General features: G+C 37.9%; 1 protein-coding gene across 10 annotated transcripts in view; it reads left to right on the top strand.

Annotated features, from left to right (window-relative positions):
* Positions 1–27,862, top strand: part of NRG3 (neuregulin 3) — a 1,051,311-nt gene that overhangs the window by 895,262 nt on the left and 128,187 nt on the right. For 7 of the 10 annotated variants that reach the window (XM_032312183.1, XM_032312181.1, XM_032312184.1 and 4 more), the window contains exon 4: positions 20,375–20,401. In XM_032312183.1, coding sequence (XP_032168074.1) covers positions 20,375–20,401 — 27 coding nt within the window. The remainder of the gene's footprint in view (positions 1–20,374; positions 20,402–27,862) is intronic. The other 3 variants (XM_032312182.1, XM_032312190.1, XM_032312191.1) reach the window with 1 other exon arrangement.

A 27,862-nucleotide genomic window follows, 5' to 3' on the forward strand; every position in this document is an offset into this window, starting at 1 on the left:
TTATATTCTTAATGTTCTCATAGCCAAGCTTATCCAAAGGGAAAGTTATGTTAGGATTTCTATTAAGAAATACTGTATTTGAGATTTGAGTTGTAATTAAATCTATAATATGATCTCTAAAAAGATTACCTTTTGTCATAGAACAGGAATACGTAAATGCTTTAATATAGAGCTAGTAACAAATACTTACGGGTCAGGAAAATAAACTTTTTAATAAACTGGCATCTTGTTATAGCTTGGAAGCCTGATGTCATACGTTTAACTTCTACTGCAATTAGACCACAGTGTAAAAGCAGATTGAAGATTTTTTAACAGCATTTGCTACTTGTAATTGCAATACGTATTCATTGTATAAAATTTGGAAAATAAAGAGAAATGTAAGAAGATTATCTGTGATTCCACCACCAAGAGAGAAGTCATAAATAAGCATTTTTCCTCTCAGTCTTTTCTTCCCACAGTGTTGATAAAAATATAGATATTATTGAATACTATGATTCCTGGCTTTTCTTTTTCAAAAGTGTCTTATAAGTTATCTTCCTATTTTACATTACAATTGTAATTTTTTAACTGCCCTTATTGTTTTTATAAAATGAAACTTAATCATATATATGTAAAAAGCCATGTATATGTATGTCAAAATGCATACATGTATATATAAAAAGACAAAAATATTAATATCCCCAATCCTGCAACTCAGTAATAAATATTTTTAATGTAATGAGCACCCTTAAACACGACTCTATGCTTATTTATACCTACCTATATTCATATGTTAAAAATATTGAGTTCCTGATGATTTCTCCAATTCCTATCTTAGGTCACAGGATTTATTCTAGACTTCCCCATTACCTTATTCGTAACTTCTTTCTCCATTGATGAAAAGCTCAGCTTTTGTTACCCATGACATATTATTTGTTTGATTTGAATATATACATAATTTTGCAATAATTATCTCATACCCATTTGAAACAAGTTTACTAACTAGAGTACAGGACTTGTACACGTGGGGTTAGCAAATCTTTCTACAAAGAGTCAGAAAGTAACCACAGGAAACTGGTCAACACACTACAGGCATAGTTTTCCCTCAGATGCCCATGGAGCTATTTCCCAGACTTCCCTCAGGTTGTCCCCATACTGAGCAACCTTGATGGGCTGTTAAGATTAGAACCCCCTCCCCACTACCTCGACCATGATGCTCCCTCTTTCCCTACTTCTTTCTTGGAGCACTTACCATACTGCAACACACGCTCAGTTCATCTGCTCTAATACATTTTACACATACACATATTTTTAAATAGAGATTTGAACATCTCTAAAACGTGAATATTGCTGGGGCACCTGGGTGGCTCAGTCAGTTAAGCATCTGCCTTTGGCTCAGGTTATGATTTCAGGGTCCTGGAACGAGCTCAGGTCATGATCCTGGGGTCCTGGGATTGAGCACCATGTCGGGCTCCCTGCTCAGCAGGGAATCTGCTTGTCCCTCTGCCTCTGAGTTTCCCCCTACTTGTGCTCTGTCTCTCTCTCAAATAAATAAATAAATAAGATCTTTAAAAAATAAACAAAATTTAAATATTGTTTAATCAGTAATTTAATTTAATTGGGAGCTTCAGTTCTGTCAGCATTTGTAATCAATAGTGTTTTAGATTTCATAAAGCATGGAATATAATTTACTTATTTCTTTTGTTTATCTTTTATCTTGCCCTTTCCAAATGCGAAAGGCATAAAGCCAGAGTTACTAGAGAGGATACTCTAACTGCTGTAAATCTCACTGGATTAACAGAATAAGAGTTTATTTTTCTCTGTGTCACTAAGGCTTCTCTGTCCCACACAAGGCACGAGTGTCCTAAGCTGGGTCCTTTACCTCCAGCCAGCTTAAAATAGTGAGGGTTTAAGATCACGAAATTATTATAGGAACAAGCCTGATGTGAGTGTTTATCCCTTCTGCCTGGTAGCTATTTCTGTATTAATCAGGGTATGCTAATGGTTACATTATTATGGGCTGAATTGTCTTTCCTAAAAAGACAGGTGGAAGCCCTGGTATCTGTAAATGTAACCTGATTTAAAGGTGGGATCTTTTCAAATGCAATCAAATTAAGATAAAGTTTTGCAGAATTAGGGTGGACTCTAGATCTCAGTCCATTAAATGAATCTGACTCTTGATTTCAGCTCAGGTCATGATTTCAGGGTCATGAGATCGAGCCCTGCATGGGCTCCACACTGGGCATGGAGCCTGCTTAAGATTCTCCATCTCTGTCTCCCTTGGCCCATCCCATCCCTCTCATCTGAGGCCCAAAAGGGCACCTGACTGGCTCAGTCTATAAAACATGCAAGTTTTGATCTCAGGGTTATAGTTTTGACCCCTAGGTTGGGTGTAGAGATTACTTAAACATTAAAAACTTTAAAAGTGAGGGTTGAAGATCACTTAAGTATTTTGAAATAATAAGAGATTCTATATATTCTATATTATATAGAATAATATAATAATTCTATAATATATATGTCTAATCTCCTGTGGGTTCTGTTTGTCTATTTCTTCTGCTTCTATATAATTAATATAATTACAAACATACATATAACTTTATTTATGTATTTATTTACTTATTTTAGGGAACTGGTTCCCATGACAGTTGGAACTGACAGGTCTGAAATCTGTAGGGCAGGTAGCAAATTGGAAATTCCTCTAGGAGTTCTTCAAGCTGCCGTCTTGAGGAAGAATTTTTTCTTCTCTGGGAAATCTTGTTTTTTGGTCTTAAGGATTTTAACTAATTATAATATAAAACTCATCTGTTTATTGAGGATAATCTCCTCTAATTAAAGTCATCTAAGAATAGATATTTACCTCATCTATAGCACCTTCACAGCAACACCTAGAGTAGTGTTTAATTAAATTACTGGGTACTACATAGCCTAGCTACACTGACACATAAAACTATCACTTAGGACAAAGTAAATCAAAATTTCTTCTGCTTGACACAGAAAAAGGTTTATTTCTCTGATTATGGCCAAATATTGAGTTTTTGGCAGAGGTGGGGAAGAGTGCTGGCCTCCACACAATCACAGAGGAGATGAGGAGCCCATTTAGGAACTCAGAACTCATCTAGCATTTCCTCCCCTTAGGGCTGCCAGAGAATTGTTTAAAATAGAGAAAGAAGTAGAATATATCCCTTCTTTTTATATTGGGCATGAATAAGCAGCATGGCTCTGCTTAGCTAGCTGCAAGGGTGGCTGGGAAATGTAGTCTTCCTTTATGAGCAAGAGGAAAACAAGATGATTTTGAGGACCACAAAACCCTGTCTTTGCTTCATAGGGATTATTTTTCTGCTTTGTTCACTGCTATATCCCAAGAATCTAGAAAATTAGGCTCTGAAACATATTGTTGAAGTACTAATGAAAAAAATAAAATATTAATATAAAATAAATAATATAAGAAATTCCAAAAGGTTAAGCTTTAACATATTAGTTATTAAAATAGATATGAACGGGGCACTGGGTGGCCAAAGCCTCTGCCTTTGGCTCAGGTCATGATCTCAGGATCCTGGGATTGAGTCCTGCATCGGGCTCTCCACTCAGCAGGGAGCCTGCTTCTCCCTCTCCCGCTCCCCCTGCTTGTGCTCTCTCTTTGTCAAATAAATAGATAAAAGCATCAAAATGAATAAATAAAGAAATATAAGTAAATAAATAAATAAATAAATAGCAACTGAATTATTCCATTGGAAGAGAGAGACTAGGTGAGAAAGCCAAGTGCAACTATATGCTGTTTCCACAAAACACACTTCAGTGATAATTGAATACTGAAAATAAAGGGTTAGGGAAGAGCTACTGGTCAAATACATTTTTTAGAAAAAGAAAGCATAAAGCTAAGGAAGAGTCATAGCACTAATGAGAGGCAAGGTGCTAAGTAAGGTTAATGGGATGAACCAGGATAAAGAGGGACATTAAGTAATGATAAAAGCACAATTTATCAAGATGATAACTACCCATTAGCCAATACAAACTAATCTACATAGCAACAAAAGATGTAAAGTAAAATACATTCGATTAAAAAAATGTTTGATACCAATATACCAATACAATTATATGTTATAATGAAACCCTCCAATATATTTTTTTGTCAGAGTTGAAGAGATCTGTAGATACACACACACACACACACACACACACACACACACAAACCGTCAATACCATAAACCACTGAGAGGTTAGGTGCATTTTTTGCATATTACTGAAGTAAAATAAATCACAGACCATGGCAGAAATTATAAAAGAAGCTAGCTGGCTAATATGTTCTGCTAAGTGACTCTTTTTATGTGCCTCATTTGTTTGCTTCAAAAACATTTCCTTAAGTGTCTCTTTCTAATTAAAGTCCATTATACGCACTGATGGACTCTGTGTTTAGCTCCTATTGACACAGCACTGCTACCCAGTGTATTCATCCAAATAAAGAGTTCCTTGGTGTTAGAGACCTGTGTTGGGAAAAGCCTTGTCTCTGGAGACCAAAGACTGGGTTTGAGTTCTGACCTTGTTATCATTATGGTAATTTAATGTTTCTGATACATGTGTTATTTATGTCTGGAATCACAAACTTGAGTTTCAGTTCACACTATTATTTATCAGTGAATGATCTTAGGCAGTTATGCTCACTGAGATTCAAGGTTCTCATTTAGAAAATAGAGAAACAAATTCAAGATGTAATTCTGTCTATAAATATATTCAACAACCTCTAACATAATAATGCAAAGCGTTTTGTCTCCTGTGATCCAAAAGGCCAGTGCAATCCCCATTTACAATAAGGAACTATATTTATGATACAATAACTAAAAAGCCAAGTGAGATATATTTTGTGAAACAAAGCAATTGTTTTCCCAAAAGAATAATGAGGGGTTAATAAGACAGTGTTGAATAACAGATCCTGTTACTTTCATTTATCAGGTTGGAAATTTAAAAAAAACTAAATGTTACATGGTTGTTTTGAGTTTTCTACACACCAGTGGTAGTGCTTAATACAGAACCTGGCTTCATGGGTGATCGATACTTATTAACTATCTTCTTCTTTGATATCTGAAAATAAAATTAAGATGCTGGAGTTGCATCATTGCTCTTGCTGCCACAAATGGACAGTAGTCCACCGGGATTTTCCTACTCAATAAATGTCTTCCCAATGAAGCCAAAAGATTTCCCTTTTCACAGATACAGTGTGATGGAAAACGGGGAGTTGCTGATTTACAAAATAAGTTGTGGTGCTGGAATAAAATGTCAATATGCGCTTACACATGTAAGACATACAGGAGAATTCAAACCTTCCTGAGCGGGCAAAACAAACAAACAAATAAATAAATAATAAAGAGCATCGATGTTAAAAGTTTTAACAAATATGTGAGAAAAGAGAGAAAATGGGGAAAATGGATAAACTGGGAAAAGGTGAAAGCAGCAAAAGAATAAGGAAATGTATCATTGGCCTCAGGTCTTTTCAATATGCAAGACAGAAAAACTGATGTGGAAGAGTGTAAATATTTTAGCAAAAGGAGGAAAAGAAGTGCTTGAAATGAGAAAGACAACACAGTAGATGTCCTAGTCATCTTCAAGGTTTCTATGAAAGCCAACCACAAAAAGTCCTGAGAAGGACTATTAATGCACCCAAACTTTGAAGCTACCATGAACACGTGCACACGTACATATACACACTGAGACTTTAATAAACTTGAAGCGGGAGTTTGTTAAAAATACAGCTCATAGAATTTGCATTTTAGCATGTACTTTGGCTGATGCTAAAACAGATGTTCAGTAGTTCACAACTGGGAAACACCCTAGTCGTTCTGTCCTTCATCATTACCCCCAGAGAAATGAATCTTCTCTTACCATTTTTATCTTGTGTCCTGGGTGGGATTATGGATTCGGAACAACTTAGGGAATTGAAAATCACCTTTTTAGTTATGTGGTGGAACTCACCAATATCTGAATAAGCACCCTGGATTGAGCAGAATGTTAATGAGACTTAATCTAACCAATGGATTATGGTTACAACAGAAGAAAAAAACAAAACAAAACAACACACACACACACACACACACACACACACACACACACACACACACACACAGAGCAGATAAACTTGTCAGAAGATTCAGAAGGAAAGAGCCTTGGAGCATCCCTGAAAGAGAAGATAATACAGCCCTCAGTGCAACAAAGATATTTAATATCCGCATTCTGAAATTTGGGGAATGACAGTAAGATGATGCTGTTGCCTTCCAAAGAGCTATAAAAATGCATTTGTATGAAACAAATAAAGTTCATTTTGAAGGATTCCTAAACAGCGATTATTCTTCAATATCAAGTCAAATGAATAGAGGAAGGCTGTTTAATGTTAATTCATGAAGAACTGCTAAAAATTCAAAGGTAGATTGCCTCCTTGCAAAAAGTGAGACCAGGGGTGCCCGGGTGGCTCAGTGGGTTAAGCCTCTGTCTTCGGCTCAGGTCATGATCTCAGGGTCCTGGGATCGAGCCCCACACCAGGCTCTCTGCTCAGCAGGGAGCCTGCTTCCCCCTCTCTCTTGCCTGCTTCTCTGCCTACTTGTGATCTCTCTCTCTGTCAAATAAATAAAATTTTTAAAAAAAGGAAAAGAAAAAAGTGAGACCAACCAGCAGGAATTGAAGATTATAAGAATAATGGCAAGATGATGATGATGAGTGTGTGTACATATATTTGCACATACCATATTAAGATAAAATAATAAATAATTATAAGAAGAATTGTATATATAGGGTTGCAACTGGTTGAGTTGTGTCCCCAAGATTCATACATTAAAGCCCCAACCCCAGGACCTCAAGATATGAACTTATTTGAAGTTTGTCTTTACAGAGGTAATCAAGTTAAAATAAGGTCCTTCAGGTGGGCACTAATCCAATATGACAGAAATGTCCTTACAAAAAAGGAGATTTGGACACAAACACACACACACACACACACACAGAGAATACCATGTAAAGACAAAGGCAGCAATGAGGGTGATGCATCCAAGGAAGCTCAGAGATTGCCAGCCAGCCACAAGAAGTTCAAAGGAAGGCATGGAACAGATTCTCATTTGTTGGAAACCGCGAGACAGTAACTTCCTGTTGTTTAAGTCACCCAGTTTCTGATCCTTTGTTATGGCAGCCCGAGAAAACTAACATGCAGGTGAAGCCCCTCCTCCTGCACCTTTACATTCTAGTCTGGAGCAGGGAGGGGAATAGGAAATTACCAAAGAGATATGGTAATACTTCCTATGTTAATAAATGCCAAGGAGTAAAGAAAAGTAAGTGAGAGAGATAAGAAGTGCTGTTTTATATAATATGAAGTCTGCTAAAATGCCATTAGAATTGAAAGGCAGCGAGAGATTGAATCGTGTTGATAATCTGGAGGAAGGGTATTAAGACAGAAGAAGCAGTCGATCCATGGCCCTCAGGAAGAAGAATGCTTCTGGGTTAGAAGAGCCGCAGGGAGGTAAAGGAGAGGGAGAACCATAGTCAAAAAGGAACATGGGAGAAATAAGGGAGGAGGATCATCTATGCCCATCTATGGAAGATGCTTCAAAAGTCTCCACTGAAGAGTTTAACAAGGAGGCAACCGAATGTTTGTGCTGGGAGGAAAAGATGAAGTTGGTGTAGAGGAGAGTTTGGCTTGTTGCAGTTATGTAACCTTCCAGAGTGATGGGGGTCAACAGCCATCACATAATTCATTCCTCTTACCCATCTCTTTGAGGTGACATTTGTGGACCCTGGTGAGATGTTGTCACACTTTTGTCCCTGCAATAAGCAAATGAATTTCATTTCCCCTAGAGAGGGCTCAGTTTGAACAAGGGGGAAAATGTCATTATTTAAATCTCCTATGACTTTCAACCTTTTATCTAGGATTCACCCTCCATCTATTAACATTAAAAAAAGGAAAATTATTAAAACAAAATTCAGGCTGACTTGACACGAAGTAAAATTGTTTGGTTTAATAATATCAAATGCTCAGAGAAGAACATTTCAATAATAAGTGCCCAACAGCTGGAAATCCCACTACATTTGCTGAAAATTCCTTTGCACCTAGCTGCTTAAATATTTTGTTTAGTTACCATACAAATTGCTGCGTTTTATATTCCAGTTTTTTTCAAGGACAAGAAATGCCAATTAAAAAAAATTAAGTAGAATAAAATTTATGGACAACATGGTGATATTGAGTTCAGTGTAATTGCATCTAATTTTGTAATATAACAAGTTAATCAGCTTCTTAAACTTGTAAAGTAACAAATTTCTGTCTACAAAACATGGAGCCGGTGTGTATAAAAGGCCATTGTCGGGGCGCCTGGGTGGCTCAGTGGTTTAGGCCTCTGCCTTCGGCTCAGGTCATGATCTCAGGGTCCTGGGATCGAGCCCCACATCGGGCTCTCTGCTCAGCGGGGAGCCTGCTTCCCCCTCTCTCTCTGCCTGCCTCTCTGCCTACTTGTGATTTCTGTCTGTCAAATAAATAAATAAAAATCTTAAAAAAAAAAAAAAAAAAAAAAAAAAAAAAAAAAAAAAAGGCCATTGTCTAGTGGGTTTGAACAGTGAATACTTGAAAACTGGGTTTGAATCCCAACATTGCTGGTCACCAGTTAAGGAATCTTATTAACCTCTACGTGCCTCAGTTTCACCTCTGATGTGGGGATAAAACAGCTGTAGGTTTTCATAAAATTGCTGTAGGTTTTAAATGAATTAAGACATGTTAAATGTGCTTAGGATTCTCTGCTTAGATTAAGCCTTCATAAAATTTAAGCTATATTAATTTCACTTTCCTCATTTTCTATTTTAAGTTCCATGGAATTAGAGAAAAGTAGAATCGCAGTCTATTACTGACTCCTAACCCTTGAGGTTGGTTGTTGAGCTCTGGAAAGAGGCGTGGCTTACGCAGGGCCCAGGCATTGGTGCTGTTGGAGAAGGGCAGAGGCTGTGGCTTGGGCGAATCCACTATACCCTTGCCTGTCTATGTTAGCACCTGCTGAGATGTCCTAATTACTGTCATGTTTTCAGTCTGGAGAGGTCATTGCTGCATCCTATAGTCTTCCCAAACTTCATAGCTCCTTGATGTCAAGCTTTCAGTGATGGTGCCCATCAGCTGTGTAGGGAATAAAATGGTCTGCATAACTCTTCCTTCCGGGCCTATCTAAGGCCATCTGTCCTGAACCTGTAGGCATTCCATCCTTCAGTGTGAAGCTGCCTTTGGGAGAGCAGTAGGCATGGGCTTCTCTTCAGTCTTGGTGCCTCCGGGGGGCTGTACTTAGGAAGCTCAAGGCAGTCCTGTTTGGGGAACCTGTTTCACTTCCTTTAAATGCAACAGTGGATATTAGAAGTGCATGGTTTGCTGAAGCAGTGTGCAAGTTTTTTTCTGAAGGTCACCTCCCAGGCCTTTGGGCTTTCCTCCATCTCTCCCCTTTCTAGAAAATCTCTAACATACTAATCTGTGAGCGGAGTCTGACTCTGTCTGTACTATCAAATCTAACATTTTATATTTCGTTTCCTTCCAGACCCAAGAATTTGCAATGCAGAAACTTTCTTTTTTCTTTTTTATTGCCAAGACCTTTTCTCCCTGAAGCAATAGAGGATGGAATACAGGATAGAAAGAACTACCAGGGGGCCCCTGGGTGGCTCAGTGGGTTAAGACTCTGCCTTCGGCTTGGACCCTGATCTCAGGGTCCTGGGATCCAGCCCCACATCAGGCTCTCTGCTCAGCAGGGGGTCTGCTTTCCCCCCTTCCCCGCCCACCTCTCTCTGCCTGCCTCTCTGCCTAATTGTGATCTCTCTCTCCCTCTGTCAAATAAATAAAAATAAATAAATAAAATCTTTAAACACACACACATACACACACACACACACACACACACTAAAGAACTACCAGTCACAGAAATCGCACTGAGTAAAACTTCAAAAATCCATGCAGTTGTATAGTTTTTCTTTATTTAATCAAATGTTCTCTCTGTGCCAGGAAGATCCCAGAATCTATAATATAAAAAGAAATTAAGCATCATCTATTTATTAAGTCATATACCATCATTTGGGGGAAGCTGGGCAAGTAAACAAAGAACTCCAATAATTAAAGTATGATGACACTTAAGAGCACATACATTTAAGAAATTCTGTGAAAGACTTTATTTAGAGACATTATATGGGAAAAGACGGGCTTTCCAGAATTCGCCAGAGGGCGCATGCGAGGTGAGGCGTTGGAACGGGATAGAGAGTGTGGAGGTAGGGCTGGAGAAGCCGACTGGGGTTGGATCACTGATGTTTGATGTACATGGTCTGCAAGGCAAGGTGGAAAGTTTTCTGTGGGTGACAGCAGCATGAGTTAATGGAATGAGATGCTTCCCATCTGGAGCGGATTCATCCACATCTCTACATCTTAGTTTCCTCCACTCTAAAATACTATCTCTAGGAAGGATGTTATCTGGATGCGCCAGGAGGGTGTCATACAGACTTTCAAGTATGTCATTTGTAGATGGTCGTTTAGAGGAATGATGTTGTAGATTCTGTTCATTTGCCTTGTTAATGTCTAAGTGATGTAAAATGAGAATTTTCTAGATTCATCCCTACTCAGCTTCTGACATCCGCACACCATTTTGAGAAAGTAATCTCACTAATAACAGGACACCAAGCAGAATGATTATTTCTGTTAAATATCTAGGATATGTATATGGTTATCCAGTCTCTTGAAGAAGGGAGTAGGACGACAAGGGGGAGAACTTCAAAGTACGTGGATTCGACTGAGGTCCCAGCTAATTATAGGCAAAATTAGATAATAGTTTCTTCCATTATTTGAATAAAGGCTCTTCCCTTGATTTTTCTACTCTACTAAGAATAATCCAGCTACTCTGGGGGAAGCCATTATTTCGAGAAGTCTCTGCCAGTTTAATTTCTATTTCTTTATTTCTATTAAATAAAAACAGCTTACATTAGTCCTCATGTTATTAACTACTTAATGGATTTGGGAAGCAGGTAGCAAAAGAATTGTTCTTTGCATTTAAATGAGACAAATAACCCTCTCAGCTGATTATGCATTTAGGGAAAAAAGTTTCATCCTATTGCTACATTTTAAGTCTGCAAAAGTAATAAATTAATCCATTAGTGAGCCCAAGTGTGTCATCTGTTGTGCTCATTATCAAGTATTCCCAGGTGTTCAGGGGTTTATAAGCATAAATTGATGTGGCTTTTAAATTTGGTAACAGAAATATCCAGCATAAGGATGGTAAGCTACGAAACTATTCCCACACCATTGCTTTTTATTTAAAAAAAAAAAAAAAACCCACAACTTACAGAATTAAATATTAAATTAAGATGTTCCCCAATATTGCAATATGTTATTTTGTCCGAAGGAAGCAATGACACATAATTAACCATAGAAAGCATAGGGTTGCCACCTTTTCTTCCCAGTTGCCTGATTTTACGTATCATTTTAGAAGCACAATAGCAGCTATTAGGCACCATCAATAAATGAATTTCAACAAACAAGCAAATTGGTTTACTCAGACGCTCATTATCCATTCATTTCTGTATTTAGTCAACAAAAATGCTTTGAGCAGTTAGTACTTGCTAGAGAGGGAACCGGGTCCAGAAGGTGAGATCGCTGGACACGACCACAAGACGGGACTGAAAGAGCAAAGTGTTCCTGGAAAGCACACCACTGGAGGTACTGTCTGAGCGGAGTCTAAAAAAAATGAGCAAAAGAGAGCAGCTCTTCCGAACACCTGCTGCATGTTGTGTTCAAACACTTTCATTCATTCCCTAGGTGGAGCTCAGTTTGTGTATGGAAAAGAGGCAGGAGGTGAGCACAGGAGTGCAGAACACGATCGTCACGCATGGCTAAGGAGAAAAACCTCTCGTGGAGGCTTTTCTCTGTAAGTCTAGTGGCTATCAGATTGCTTCTTCTTTTTTTTTTTTTTTTTTAAGAGACAATAAAATAAGAACTTCTTAAATGAGTAGCCACCTGTGTGAAGACCTCCATCGACTGAGATGGTAAAATAGAGGGAAAAAACGTTACCTGCTTTTTTTTTTTTTTCCCCTTCCCTGCAGTTGATTCATGATTCCCTGAAAGGTAACTCCAAATATAGAATTTGTGTGTGTGTGTGTGTGTGTGTGTGTGTGTGTCTGTGTGTGTGTTGGAAATGCCCAGAAAATCTGGAAGACTCAGGAGGCAATTACAGCCTGAGAGATACCATTATTGTTTTACTTTATAGTTCACTCTATTATAGAATAAGCTTCCAACATCCATGTTCTTTTTGGCCTTAGCCCGAAACATTTACCTCAGCTTGTTGTAAATTGCACTTGCTCAGCTACCACACATTGTTTCCTGATAAATGATTCAAGTGAATCCTAAGTTACATACAGAAATCGTGTGACAAAGATGTACGTGTGCTGGAGCTTTGCAGATAATACCCTGTGTATTTTTGGAGTTCAGATCTATACACCCATGCGAACATTAACTAAATATCCTTTGATTTGGGAAAATTTTCTAGAAAGATTTATAGGTATTGTCTCTTCAGTATTGAAAAAATTGCCACTAGAGATGTCATGTTCCTTGGAATCCTCAAAAACCAAAGTGACAGAAAATAGGCTGGGTGTGTTCTGAAGGTATATGAACAGCATAAGCAGTGAGCAAAGGGGCTGACCCACATAGCATTTCAGTCAATAAATATTTATTGAGCATCTACAAAATGTCAGACTCTGAGAGGCTGCCGTGATAACTCAGCGAGGAAAAGAAGCAAGCACCCTTCACCCTGGGATTTTAGATACTTTTGCACCCTAAGAATCTAGGAACCTATAAACATGACCTTTAGGTTTTCACAGAAGTTTATTTTTCTTCAGCTGTTCAATGGGGCTCAGTAGCACTACCTTACAGGCTCATTTTAAAATTATGTGAAATAATGTGTGTCAAAGTACATAGTGAGAAGATAAGAGGAGCTGAGAAAGCCAATAAACTACGAGAAGATGCTGGGGGAATTACTGTAAGTCCAGGAACTGGAGCCCATAGTGCACTGAGCTGTGCAAATTTACTGTCATTAATTATATAATCAAAAAAGCAGTTCCTTTTTTGAATGAAGAATTCTATGCAATGCTGATTCTCATCCAGTTCTCCCCTCAGTAATTGTGAACAAAGAATCAGATTTAAGTCTAAACCTCCAAGTGTTATCTCTAGAAAATTCCACAGGCTAGTAAAGCAAGATTCACATCTGAGGAGCAGCCGAGGCAGATGGTCCCTCATGACCCCCTGCCGTAATCCTGTTTCGATATTTCACCCTACGAAGCAGAATGCTCATCTTGAGTTTGCACGTCATCCACCTGCGGCCCCTTTTCCCTGGCTGTCTTTCCTACAAAGGGGTAATGCTATTTAGGGGATGAGTAGAAGCTATGAAATAAAGGTGTCTCTATTTAACAGGAATCGGCAATAGAGCTTTCGAGAAGAAAAATGAAGAAGCCATGTTTATAACAGGCCCATGGAAAGAACAGGGCTGTGTACTTTTCTGAAAAAGTGGTTTTGCTTCTCCATGATTGATGACCTGTCTGGTGTGAGGCTGGCCACAGTAATAATGTCAGGGTTTACTCTCAACAGTAGAAAAAGCTGTCAATTCTGATATGATGGAGGGGAGAGGAGCATTGGGATTATGGAACTAAAATGGCCACGGGGTGTCCTCTGATCCAGGCACAGAATGCATGGTAATCTTGTGTAAAATTGGCCTTGACTTTATTTTGCATGCACAGAAGAAAAACTAGAAAAAGCACAAAAGGGGCGCCTGGGTGGCTCAGTGGGCTAAAGCCTCTGCCTTCGGCTCAGGTCATGATCCCAGGGTCCTGGGATCAAGCCCCGCATCGGGCTCTCTGCTCCACAGGGAGCCTGCTTCCTCCTCTGCCTGCCTCTCTGCTTACTTGTGATTTCTCTCTGTCAAATAAATAAATAAAATCTTTAAAAAAAAAAGAAAAAAAGAAAAAGCACAAAAAATTAATAGGATGTACTTTAAGGAGGTATAAGAGAGGTGTTAATTTCTTATTCATATGGTGTTTTACTTTCTAAACTCGATTTATGAACACGTGTAAATTTTAAAATCAAATATATCGTTCTGATAAAAACACATATTTAACAAGATAGCTTACTTTAGCAAAGGGAGCATAGGGATTGGAATCTGTCGGGCAATTCACCTCCTAAGTTGCATTAAGTAGCTGGAAAAAAGGATACTATAAGAATATACCTCTCCTTTTAGGACAACAGTACCTAGAGAGGGACTGTCCTGCCTCACCCGCCAGCCCTGTGCTCACATCTTTGCCTGCTCTCCTCCGTCCCCACTGTAGGAACTCAGGCCTGAAAGATTCAGGTCAGGCTGCTCCTCTCCTTCCAGTTGTGCATTCTCTTAGTGATGGCCAAGTGTCACTGCCCCCTAATGTCACAGTTACATGCTCTGGTAGCCTGTGGTGAACCCTAATCCCCTATCCTTTGGTCCCTGACTCTTTTTGAAATATATCTATATTCTGTAGATCCCAAGTGTTGCTTCCAGGCTGACGCCCCACTCAGCAACCACCATCTGGTCTCCCCTCAGCCCCGCTGTTGTCCTAACCAGAAACCTTCAAGTCTATCCCAGCCTTTCCTACTTTGTCTATCTTGCCATAATAAACTGGAACACGCATACCGATGTCTCGGCACACCGCATCTCTTAACCATATCCATGATCTTATCTAGGAGCAAGCAGAATACATTCACTGTTGAAGCATGAGGCAATTATGTCTCTTTACAGCAATTTTGGAAACTACTAGAAAATGATAAGCCAGGTGTTCGGGGTCAGCAGATATTCAAGACCCAGCTTACCATCTTCACAAATCCAATTTCGTCTTCTCAGCTGAGATGGACTACCTCTTCCTAACGTGTCACCAGTGAAAAGTCATTTGACAAGGACCTGGGGGCGGACTCTATGCAGTGACAGGTTTCAGTTCTGCTCTCAAGAAAAAACATTTGCAGCTGATAAGGTTTATAGTCGGGTGGCTGTTCTGGACACTCACGTGGCATCTATTTCCCAGGGTAGGTGCCATAGTCATTAATTCCACAGGGGACTTCATGACCCAGTGGTTATTTACATCCAGGTGGGAACTACTGACTCCTGAACCACTGCCAGGAGAGTCTCGGCACACATGTGAAGGCCTGCAATACAGAAACCTGTTGCACTTTAAGCCAGTATTCTAACTTTTTAAAACCCAGAACATCATTTTCATGTGGCCCGTTTTTCCACATCCCATGGGACAGGGTTTGAAAGCATCACAGATGGGATTGTGCTGTGATAGAATTGCCTTGTTCAGTGCACTAGTAACACAGACGTGACACGGAAACCTACATTCATGTGCAACTGTCCCAGGGCTGCACTGCAGTGAGTGTCTTGTTACTTAACACAAGTAGCATCTTGTCTCATCTTGCCCTGAGATTGGAAGCAAGTTAAGGATTGTTTTCTCTTCCTCACCCTGTCCACCCTGAGGACATTGTTTGTAGCCTCCAACCGTCCATCCACGTACAAAAAAAGACTTAGAACTGCTCACACACAGGGAACCAGGGACACTTTGGAAATGTGGGCCTTGAATTTCCAGGAGTTTTTGACTTTTACAAATATAAAGTTTGTCCCTCATGTTACCGGCCTTACCCTCAAATCTCAGTATTTCAGGTCTAGGGGGCGCCTGTGTGCCTCAGGCAGTTGAGTGTCCCACTCTTGATTTTGGCTTAGGTCATGATCTCAGTCTGGGTCACGAGACAGAGCCCTGTGCTGGGCTCTGTGCTCAGCGGGGAGTCTGGGTGGGATTCTCTCTCCCTATCCTTCTGCCTTTCCCCCACACACATGCTCTCTCTCTCTCTCTCTCTCAAATAAATAAATCTTTAAAAAGAAAGGATATACCGGGTCTGCAGCAGGGCTGCTGTCATTTGTTGAATCTGTTACCAATTATGAGATTGTTTGGTTCAATGTTTGGCACATATTCAGACTCAACTTTTTATATAACCTTGCTGTATGTTCAAGCACATCACTTCAGCTAGACCAGCCTCATCATGAAGAGATCTTCCTAGTAACCAGTGAAGAAATATTAATGAGTTGCCAGTTTGGTTCCTTGGACCACCTAGCTTGTATTTGGCACTTGATCAATCAACAAGGGTAAGGGAGTAAATAAGCCTTGTTTCTCCAGTGCCTGAGGATACATGAAAATAATTTGTTCTTTTAAGTGGATTCAATAACTCCTCCCTGAACATTTTGTTACCTGCTAGCTTTGTAAAAAATCGCTTTTTCTTCACAGGGAGTGCAAATGCAAACCCTGGGTATATATATATGTAAGTGGTGGCGGAGAGTCAAGCTGCTAAGTTTGAATTCCATCTCCTCCACTTACAACAATGCAGTGGAGGGGAGTTCTGGCCCATCTCCATGCCTCTGTTCCTCATGTGTGACACAGGGATACTGACAGTCAGTCAGGGTCTGCAGGCGATATTTAAAGCAGTTCCTGGCAATAGTAAATGCTCAGTAAATGTTAGCCACTATGATATTGTCAAAAGGGGTGAGTATCCCAGAAGAACCACCATTTTTTACATATAAGAGTTAATCAAACTCAGCCATAAAAAGTTAGTATCACTCAGCTATAAAAAAATGAATGAGATCTTGTCATTTGCAACAACACGGATGGACCTAGAGGGCATTATGCTATGTGAAATAAGACAGAGAAAGACAAATACTTTATGATTTCACTTATATGCGGAATTTAAACAAAATGAAACAACTGAACAAACAGAAACAGACTCATAAATACAGAAAACAACCTTGGTGTTTGCCAGAGGGAAGGGAGCTGGAGGGATGGGTAATACAGGTGAAGGGAGGGAAGAACAGAATAAAGTTCAGCTGTTAAAAAGATAGAAATTGCACATTCTAGTACATACTATAGGGGAAATCAAACTGTTTTTGCTTAAGCTATGTCCCTCCTATGCCACTCCAATATCAGTGTAATTCTTGGCATGTACTTTGTTGACTGAATGAATAAATGCAAAATTAATTAATTAATTCTCATCAGATCCCTCTTGATGATTTCATGCAAGCCTGAATATCCCCTGGAAAGCTGTTGGCTTTAAGAAATAGCCAGTGAAGGGCACCTGGGTGGGTCAGTCGGTTAAGCATCCCACCCTTGATTTCAGCTCAGGTCATGATCTCAGGGTCCTGAGATCAAGCTCCATGTCCGGCTCTACGCCCATGCTCTCTCCCTCTCCCTCCCGCCTCCCTCACCTCCTCTTTTCTCCATTCTTAAAACGAAACAAAACAAACAAAAACACAAAGAACTGGTGAAAGGTTATGAGAAATATGATGCTTTATGTTCTGTATATGACTCAGTAGACAAAATTAATTGCTCTTCTGTCACGTTCTTCATGGATTTTCATTGATCCTTTTGTGTAAAACAAAGCCGATCGGTTGCTTTAGACCTGTAGTAATGATCATGGTTGTTAGCACTTTACTAAAATGATGGAAGTATGTGTCTGTTGTGTGTGTGTGTACACACACATGAGAGAGATTTTTTTTTTTTAAAGATTTTATTTATTTATTTGACAGAGAGATCACAAGTAGGCAGAGAGGCAGGCAGAGAGAGAGGAGGAAGCAGGCTCCCCGCTGAGCAGAGAGCCCGACGTGGGACTCGATCCCAGGACCCTGAGATCATGACCTGAGCCGAAGACAGTGGCTTAATCCACTGAGCCACCCAGACGCCCCCACATGAGAGAGATTTTAAACAATCTTTTTATTTATATGTTTCAGTCGTGTCAGTTTTCATGAGTTTCATTATAAAGATTAAAAAATATGTTCTTTGAAAAAATCAAGAATATAAATGCCACCTTGCTTGATAGTATTTCTGAGAATTACAACTCTAATAATTAGATGTAACTTTTCTGCTATGCTACGGGAAGACCGATATCCTTTCCTTAAGAATTCTGCTTGCCTTTCTGGTGCCTGGGTGGCTCAGTTGGTTAAGCATCTGTCTTTGGCCCATCTGGAAGTGAAGCAGGCAAGTCTTTGGAAAAGAATGAAGAGTGACCGTTGGTTCTATTTGCTGGCAAAACAAACCACAGACAAACAGCCACTTCTGGGACACCTCAGCTCCCCCAGAAAATTCTTGTTCAACCAGGCTGAGGGGCTAATGGCTTTCTACCTGCCCAGTCATACCATGGACATCATGGTCTGTTCCCATATTTCTATAGACTTTCTTCTCCTGACTTCTTTCCTGCACATCTTTTCTGATTGTTTGCAAAACTTTTTTTGTTTTGTTTTGTTTTTTACTCCTAATCTTTTTTTTTTTCCCCTTTAGTTTCATGATGGGTAATCTCACTGAAATCTCTGTGTGTAAATACCGCATGCAGCTCTGCTTTTCCTCCAGGGCCCCAAGGGCATACCATCAGGAAACTGCTTATTCGCACAAGAACCAAACATGGTCTTGCAACTTCTCTACAATCCTGTTCTTTCACATGGCATATTGCTTCTTCCAAGAGCAAGCTTATGGGTCATTGGCCTCTCCTGCTAATGCACGCATTCTGGTGTTCCATGATAGCACCATTACAAAGAATTAACAGCTCTTTGTGTCTATGGGGTCCCTCTGATTTCTGAATCACTGGAGAACGAAAATTCTGTCTGTTCATGAAAGTGTGCTTGGTATCTATCATAGTATATAGTGAGTAATCAAAAAATGCCATGGAGAGAAACTAATGCATCAACTTTAAAAAAAAAAGTTACCATCTTTTTTTCTATAAAATACATGTCTCGATTATTTACCTTATAAATGAACAACTTGTGGGCGAATTTATAAATACAGAAAGTAGATTGGAGGTTACCGGGGGTTGGGGGAGAAGGAAATGAGAAATTATTGCTTTGTGGGTACAGTTTATCTTTGGAGTGATGGAAAAATTTTAGAAATACAGTGGTGATGGTTGTACAGGATTATGAACATAATTAATGCCACTAAATTGTGTATTTAAAATTGTTAAAGTGACTAGTTTCATGTTGTATACACTTTGCCACTATAAAATTAAAAAATGAATTATTTACAAATAGGAAAGATATTAAAATAGTCAAGATAACTAAATGCATATTTTCTAAAAAGAAAAGCTTCTTTGCTAAATAGACAACTCAGAAAAGGAAACCCAGTAATTAGTCTTAGAAACAAATACAGTTGTAGCAATACTTGTTTTTCACGTATTCTCATTTAAGAAATATATTACTGCAATAAAAACCATCATTAAATAATACAGTGAGGTTAAAAGTGAAGGAGTGAATAACCAAATGATTTAAAGAAAGCACCATTTTTTAAAGATTTTTATATTTACTTGAGAGAGAGCCAGAATGACCACTAGAGAGAGAGGGAGCGGGAGAAGCAAGCTCCCTGCTGAGCTGGGAGCCTGATGTGGGGCTCTATCCCAGGATCCTGGGATCCTGACCTGAGCCAAAGGCAGCTGCTTAACCAAGTGAGCCACCCAGGTGCCCTAAGAAAGCAACATTTAAATAAACCTCTGTGGTTGAGTACCTGAGTATAGTCAGGCCCAGTTTATTACTGAGACCACAGACAGACATTAGCATTAGTGGGTCAAAAAGGTCAGCTGTCCACATACACGGGAAACAGACGTGGACCTATCTGTCATGCATTTTTGATAGGAAGCACTGCCAAGTTTAACCGTCCTAAGACTGATGGGTCAGACAGACTGGATTTGTGCCCTGGATCTGCTTCACAGGAGACAGTGTAAGACTTTAGTCTCACTGAACCATAGGTTTATCATCTAACAAATAAAGAGGGGAAAAAATCCAGTATCATTTCATTTTTGTGAAGGTGAAGAGGGCCTGGTTAAGGTTTCATGCAGAAGTTCCTTACCTGCATATGATTAACATAGAGGTCCAGATTAATTTATATTGAACAAGTAAATATATATAAATATAATATATATAAATAAAAATATGTAAATATATCAATATAAATATATAAAATATCGTGAGTTCTGAAAATAACTTTAGTACCAGATATTCCTTGTGGGAACTTTTTTGATCTTTTTCTTTCCTGGTTTTTTTTTTCTTTTCCAAATTGTTTTGCCAAATTTTTACTTAGCGTACTTAGAAATTGGTGCAATATTATTTCATCTATAGCTCCAGGCCGTTGGGAAACATGAGTCAGTGTTCAGAGCACCCCTAATTGTGGGCAATCTGTAAGTTATCTGTCTCAAAAAATGGTTGCTAAAATAAAGACATATTCTTTGGGTTGAAAGGTCACACTTAGAAGCATTGAATTCCATTTGGGATTTTTTTCTAATGTTTTCTCTTTTTCTGTTTCTCTTCCTCACATGCTGACTTTGGTGTAGCAGACCACTTGGGGATTGAATTCATGGGTAAGACTAAACAATTTGCTCCTTAAAAATCTAAAAAAGCTTAGTTTCATAATGTGTATAGTTTTCTCCTTCCCCATCTGATTATAATCGAAATGTCTCATTATCAGATGCTGTTAGTAGTAAAAAGTGTTTTTGTTGATTTTTCACTAAGTAATGGCTCAAAATGAAAGACTTAACTACTTATTGGGAAGGCAATTGAATGTAAAGTGCAGCTCTGGAATCATACAAAGGTTGAATTTGGCTTCTAGCTTTGTTTGCTCTATTTCTCAATTTTCTTATCTGTAAAATAGTTCTTATTTGACTGCACATGTAAATTGCTTAGCACAATGTCTACAAGAAGGCAAACACTCAATAAATGAAAATAATAGTGATGGCTTAAAAATGTTAGCTTTATTATTTTCTGCTCTAATTTCTTATCCTTTTGCATGATGCCTGCTTTGTATACATTTTAGTATCCATCAGTTTGGAGTATGAACCTTATAAACATTTCCCTTTACAAAATTAAATTATTTCTTGTGAAAGTAGTTGCTGTGAGTGGTATATTTTTAAGAGCATTAGGATGTCTTCCACAGAATTATTATTATATTCAGGAACTATTATTATTGTTATGTTCGTAGATAATTACAATAAGAATTGAACATACTTATATGAGTTGATTTCATAAGTAAAATAAAAAATTTTAAAAAATAAAAACAGTCCATTGGTTTGATATACATCATGGTGCTAAAACGGAGAGATCTCAGGAGTTAAAATTAGTGAAATTGAAAAGACCTAAACTTGAAATCCAAATTAATAATTCTTTGCTTGTTTGGCTTTTGTCGAACTTCAGATTTTTCTCTTATATAACATAGATATTAAAAACTTGATATGTAAATGTGGTTATTGTGATGATATTTATAAATTTAATTGTATCATTTATCTATTCACCCATTCATTCAGCAAATAATTATCAAGTGCTTACTATAAGAAAAAATGCAAAGTATTAGAGATAAAAAAAAAAAGTGTAAAAATGGACAAAAAAAACCTGGTCCAATGACACAGTCTAGTGAGCTTACAGATAAAAGGTAATAAACCAGTAGGTATACAGTTGAGACTTTCCTAAGCCTTTTTAGGCAAGATGCTACTAGCTTAGACTAGTGTGATTGTGGAAGATATGGGAAAAATGAGAGCTATTTAGGACATGGTGTCAACATAAGTATTTGAGGAGAATTAATTTTGAAGATTAGAAATGGGAGATTATCAAAGATGATGCAAGGTTCATAGTTTGCCTATTTAAATTAAAGTTGGGCCCATTTGCTGAGAAAGAACACTGGAAGAAGAACAGATTTATGGGAAACATCTTACTAAGTTAGGTTTGGAAATGTTGAGTTCTGGGTACCTCTGATATATTGAGAGAGGATGTCAAGTTTGTAGTGTCCTGCTGGAAGTTTCTAGGGTTGATTAGAGCTTAGTGATTTAATATTTATACTGGAGTTGATCTTCCCTGTTGTGTGGTATTTTTCATTAGTGTTCTATTATTTGGGTTTTATATCACAGAAAAAGCAGACAGCTCAATTCCTGCAGGCTTGGGGTTTTGGTAGAATAGATGAGATGAAAAATCATAAGGGCAATGAAATTCAGGATAACATTCTAATGAAGCATCATGAAATGAAAAGCAGATGCAGAAGGAATTGACAAAAGGCTAAGCTACCTGAGTGTAATCAATGAGAGTCCTTGAGCATGTTGTTGGCTCGGAGAGGAGACTATAGTCATATGGGCCAGGAATTACAGAAAATGATGGGCAGGGTCCTGTAGAAGAGTATAAATTGTGAGAAGGATATGTGGCTTGTACTATCCTCATTTACCAGGGATGGTGGGGATTAGCAACGTGGAAGTCTGGGCATCAACAGTCACTTTGTGGATAGTGGGTACTGGGTCTAGTGGATACAGAAATTTGTCCCCACTGGATTGTGGTGATTGCAAGCTTTGAGAATAGAGATTCGAAAAGTTCTATAATAGAATGACTGCATATATAGGGAACACCAAAAAGCAGATAGGTGGGTCTGGGCTAGTTTCACACTTCACAAGTGGTATGGCCATGGTTAGGTAAGCAAAAACTTCCTGTATTGATGTTGATTATAACTGTTAAAAAAAAAAAAAAAAAAAAAAGGACCCATCACTATCCTATTGGACTTTTCCTAAGGACCTCCAGTAACATAATTACCTTATGGTGACAATTTGCTATGGAACCAAGGTATGTGTTTAAAAAATATGTGTTAAAACATTTACAAGACTTCAGTTACTGGTACGTGAAAAATAATAGATAATTGTGTAGTTCATCTCTATGAATCTCAAGACTAAGGTTATAGTGAGTCTTAAAAAACTTGGTGTCAAATTGTAGCTATAAAGCCTTATATGAGTGGGTTCAAAATGTATGAATATTTGACTCTGGCAGTAGAGATTGCCTTGTACAGAAGGGGTTGGGCAAGAAGTCAGAAAGGAATATGTAGCATGTATACAGATAATGACAACTAATAAAGGCTTGTTTGAAATGGTGAGTAGGTTAGTGAATGAACTGTTTCCACTGGCCTTACTAGTTCCTGCTAGTGTTCACCCCTATCCATATTCTAACTGAATATGTAAAATTCTGTTTGTTGCTTTGGGAACATATATTTTCACATGACAAAATATTAACTTGTGATTTTAGAGTCCATCTGAGTAAAATTCCTTCCACCGAAGTTTACTGCCTCACATCCCAATAATAGGACCTCTGTAGCACAAATACAGCTGGGAAGCAGAAATGTAGGCATAGTCTCTATAAACTTAATCACAACGGTATGTTGGAGTACCTAAAATGATCTTTGTCAGTTCTGTTTTAATGAGTTCTAGAATAGCTTTCTTCTCAACTTTCATCATTTTTACTTTGGGCAATGTTAATTTCATCTTTCCTTCAGTTGGAACTCACATCACAAAATGATGATATGAAGCACACAGCTCTTTCCCCCAAGTCTTTGTATTCCCAGTGGCCAAGTTTATGTTATTGATCAGATGCAAAAGCTGAATACCTTATACAGTTTAATAAATTCCTATTTAAAGCAGGAATGCCAAATCATATGACTCAATAAGAGTCCAGCTACTTAATCAAAGTACACTTCTCACACTTAAGATACTAAAGATCTAGACATATAAGCAACATCCTTTAATGCCCAAAGGCTCTGAAACTAAAAGAAAGCTACACATAATTGAGGTAATTAACAAATGCTATCAAGATGACATAGGCAAGGTACAATGAAGGAAAAAAACCCAGAATTTTAAAAAAGCATCTAAATGTGTTTTGGGAAATTCAGAGACAGCTTCCTGGGGTAGGAGACATGTAAACTGAGTACTAGCCAAAGTGGATAAACTGTATTGAGTGATGCCATAGTCCAAATCTGTCCCAGCTCTGTATTATTTCCACATTAGGGTGGGACTTGCTATTTTAGTCTCCCTATCTGGGTCTGTAAGCTCCCTAGAGTCACGACTTTAGGACCAAAGAAAGCGTATCAAGTTCAGTAAAAACACTTAACCAAAAAGCATTTTCTGAGTTGATTTATTAATTTTAAGGAATAATTATCCTATAAGCCATGCTAAACCTAATGTCCATAAAACTGTCAGCATTCAAAAGGACTTTTGCTTAATTATATTCATGAATTTTTCTTAATGATGTTTCTGGGACCAGTACAATGGACATACCAACATACCAACAAATACGGCCCTGGAATACAGTATCAGTTTACAAAAATAAAGCTAAGTGATATAAATAGGTCAGGAATCTGAAGGTACGTGAAAACACAAAATTGTGTTTGTAAAAAAAAAGTAAAGTCAGAGTTTATACTAAGTCGGTATTCAAAAAAATATTTCTTGAATTAATGACTTAATACTCATCACGCATGCATGAGGGAAAATGGAGGTTTTTAAGGTCAGATGTTCACAGTTTTCCACACAGGGTGAAAAGATCAGGAGATGGAGTAGACACACTTCACCGTAAGCACAAACACTCACTGAGAAATCTTCCCAAAGGTCCAGAGGAGACAGATAGCCAAAGGGTATGTCAGACTGGCCTAAGTTTGGAAGGCACATTGATCATGAAGAGGGATTTCTCATCTGAGAACTATCTCACTGCAGTGTCAGGTGCTCAATCAGGGAGCGTATCTCATTATATCCATTTGAGCTCTTTGTTATGCAGCTATTTCTTTGACAATGCCCTGATGCATTGGATGCTGTAGGCATCAAAGATGTTTGTATAAAAGCAGGTGCAATGCCACTTGCAAACATATTAGCAAACCACAGGGAGAGCTGAAGATTGTGTGGGAGATCTCTCATGCAAATTTTTTTCATTCTCATATGAAAAAATAAAAGGAACTCTGTCAGTGAAATGTCTTGTTTGTGATTTGACATTGTTTTAAGGACAACATGATATATTTATGCAGATTTTGATTGAGTAAACCCTAGCATAATTTTTTTTAATCAAAAGGTTTATAGAACTTGGGAAAAGGAGATTCTTAACTAAAATCTGAAAAAGTCATTCTAGAATAATCTCTGTATTTTGAAGTTAAAAAAAAAAGCAAAAAGAATGATATTCTGAGCTTGCTGTAAGGAAAGTCTTAGAAATGTGTTATATTCAAACTCCATGGTCTAAAATATGTGTATAGTTTTAGAATTGATAAGGTCATTATTTCAAACTTCACAATATATTGAGCATCTCTTCATTCTGTCGTGTAAAATAATTGTTTGGGTATATTTCGGTAAAAACTGAAGATAATCTTCTGAGAAGGGTCTAGTTTCTTCTAATTCTGTCTGGATGATATGAAGTGGGGATATTTTCCTTAAAAGTATAATGCTTATTATGAGCGTTTTGGTGTGTATTCCTTTAAATCGAAAAGGCTGGTATGTCAGTCAAATGAATTCATATATATGCCCAAATCTGTGAATTGGCATTAGAGATACAGAAGTGACGATTCTCTTTCCCTGTGCTGAAATTTCTGACTTATGCAGAACAAAACTGTTTTCATTCATTTGAGTATATCATGTTTTTCTTTTTTAATCAAACAAAATGGTAACTTATGGATTAATGTGTCTGTGTATTTGTTTGCAGAGGGGGTGCAATCAAGACTGTTTGTTTACTTTTTTCTTTGCCCTTTGCCATAGTAAACTACATGAGAAATTAGATGTGGCAGAGTAATAAGTTAACATTATTTAATACTTGACATGGGCCTCAAAATTTAGATCATCTCATTTTACTTTAAAAAGTAAAAACAATGAATGAGATAGGAAGTCTGTATATCCTTATGTTGTAAATGACAAAACTGAGGTCTGTTTAGCTGAAATATCTCATATAAAAGCAAGGAAATGGCAAATGCAGGATTTGAACCTAAATCCCTAAATCCACCTTCTTTTAGAGCTCTTAAATTCTGCCAGTGCCTTACTGTTAGGCATATCCCACAATAAGAGCTTTATGATCACGCTGGCAATGTTTCAAGTGGCTATGAAGTTAATACTAAGGGTTGAAGGTAATGTTTTTCCAAGTGCTATGAGGTTATAAGAATTTGGGTGGTAACCCACATTATCCAAGCTATGAGAAAATGAAAATTGAACCAGATGCCCATCATTAGGTTTACATTCAAAATTGTAACTGCCAGGTGCACAAAAAGGTTCACCTTGGCTGATTGTCGTACTCCCCCGTAGGAGAGCTACAGAAATTCGTTGTATTTGAAGGTTTCTTGGTAATTACAGACTGTGTTGAGTGACATTAGTCAGGTGGTCCAACTGTTGAATGCCACTGGGGTATAAAGGCATTACACATCCAGCTTCTCTGATAGGAGATATTTGCCAAATGGAATAGTGAATAGAGCCACCTCTCCAATGACTTCCCCCAAGATTCTGCTTAAGAAACATTTATACAATCTTATTTCTTTTTTTTTTTTTTTTTTTTAATTTCCAGCATAACAGTATTCATTATTTTTGCACCACACCCCATGCTCCATGCAATCCGTGCCCTCTATAATACCCACCACCTGGTACCCCAACCTCCCACCCCCCATCCCTTCAAAACCCTCAGATTGTTTTTCAGAGTCCATAGTCTCTCATGGTTCACCTCCCCTTCCAATTTCCCCCAACTCCCTTCTCCACTCTAAGTCCCCATGTCCTCCATGCTATTTGTTATGCTCCACAAATAAGTGAAACCATATGATAATTGACTCTCTCTGCTTGACTTATTTCACTCAGCATAATCTCTTCCAGTCCTGTCCATGTTGCTACAAAAGTTGGGTATTCATCCTTTCTGATGGAGGCATAATACTCTATCCCCAGGGGTACAGGTCAGTGAATCACCAGGTTTACATTGGGGAGGGTATGTGCTTTGGTGAGTGCTGTGAAGTGTGTATACAATCTTATTTCTTAAGTTATTTTTCCCTTTAGCGATAGGGTCACTCCCTCTCTTTACAGGATGATTTTTTTTTTTTTTTAAAACATAGATCTTAGTACAAGTGCTAATAGTTCAGCTCCTAATCATGGACCCCTTCAAGTATTTTTCTTTTTTCTCTTTTTTTTTGTTTTCTTTCTTTCTCTTTCTTTCTTTCTTTCTTTCTTTCTTCTTTCTCTCTTTCTTTCTTTTTGAATGAAAAGATGTCTCAATTTGGTTTGCTTGTTCTTAAGTTTGCCTCACTGAGTATGCTAGGATAATATTTTGGTATTATAAAATTTTGATAATATAATATATATTATGATTAGTCAGGTACTAGTCTTTAGCATGTATTTGTACTTCCAGTGGTTAGAAGTAAAAGAGCAGCAGTCATGACTGTAAGTGAAATAAATTAAAATCTGACAGAAAGTTCAGGTCAGAATAAAAACTTGAAGTAGTCTTCTTTGAGGAACGGCTATAACTAAGAGATATACTGGAAAATATACAGATATAGTAATATAATTTCTACAAAACAGAAAGTGGACATTTCTGTAAATACTTCTATAGATCAGATTCTAGAATTGGCTAATTAAGTTTTATTTACAGACACTGAGAAAAGTATTTGTTGTAAACAATGTAGATACACAGTGCTTTTCACTGAAAGCTGGCATAGGGCTACTACATTTTTGTCAGGTAAATATAATTTTTCATAAAGCTGCTGAATGACTAAGTTAGGAGTTTCATGTAGACTACAGCAAAAGCTGTATAAATTTATGTGAACTTCTTCTATAATATGATGAAGAGTAGATTAGATCAATTTAGTGATAGGAAATTTGGAGCTAATAAAGTGCTGTACATAGGATCAAGATCAGCCATGACTGGATCTTCCAGTTGCTTCTAGGGCAATATTTTTGTTAATGGGATAAATAAAACCATAGCTTAAACACTTAATTTTTTTTGAACTTTTATAAGCAGTAACTACTATTTTCTTGGATAGAGAGAATTAAGATGTAACAGAAAGGACCAGATTTTTGGATTGTCAA

This window comes from Mustela erminea, chromosome 14, assembly GCF_009829155.1.
Source record: "Mustela erminea isolate mMusErm1 chromosome 14, mMusErm1.Pri, whole genome shotgun sequence".
NCBI lineage: Eukaryota > Metazoa > Chordata > Mammalia > Carnivora > Mustelidae > Mustela > Mustela erminea.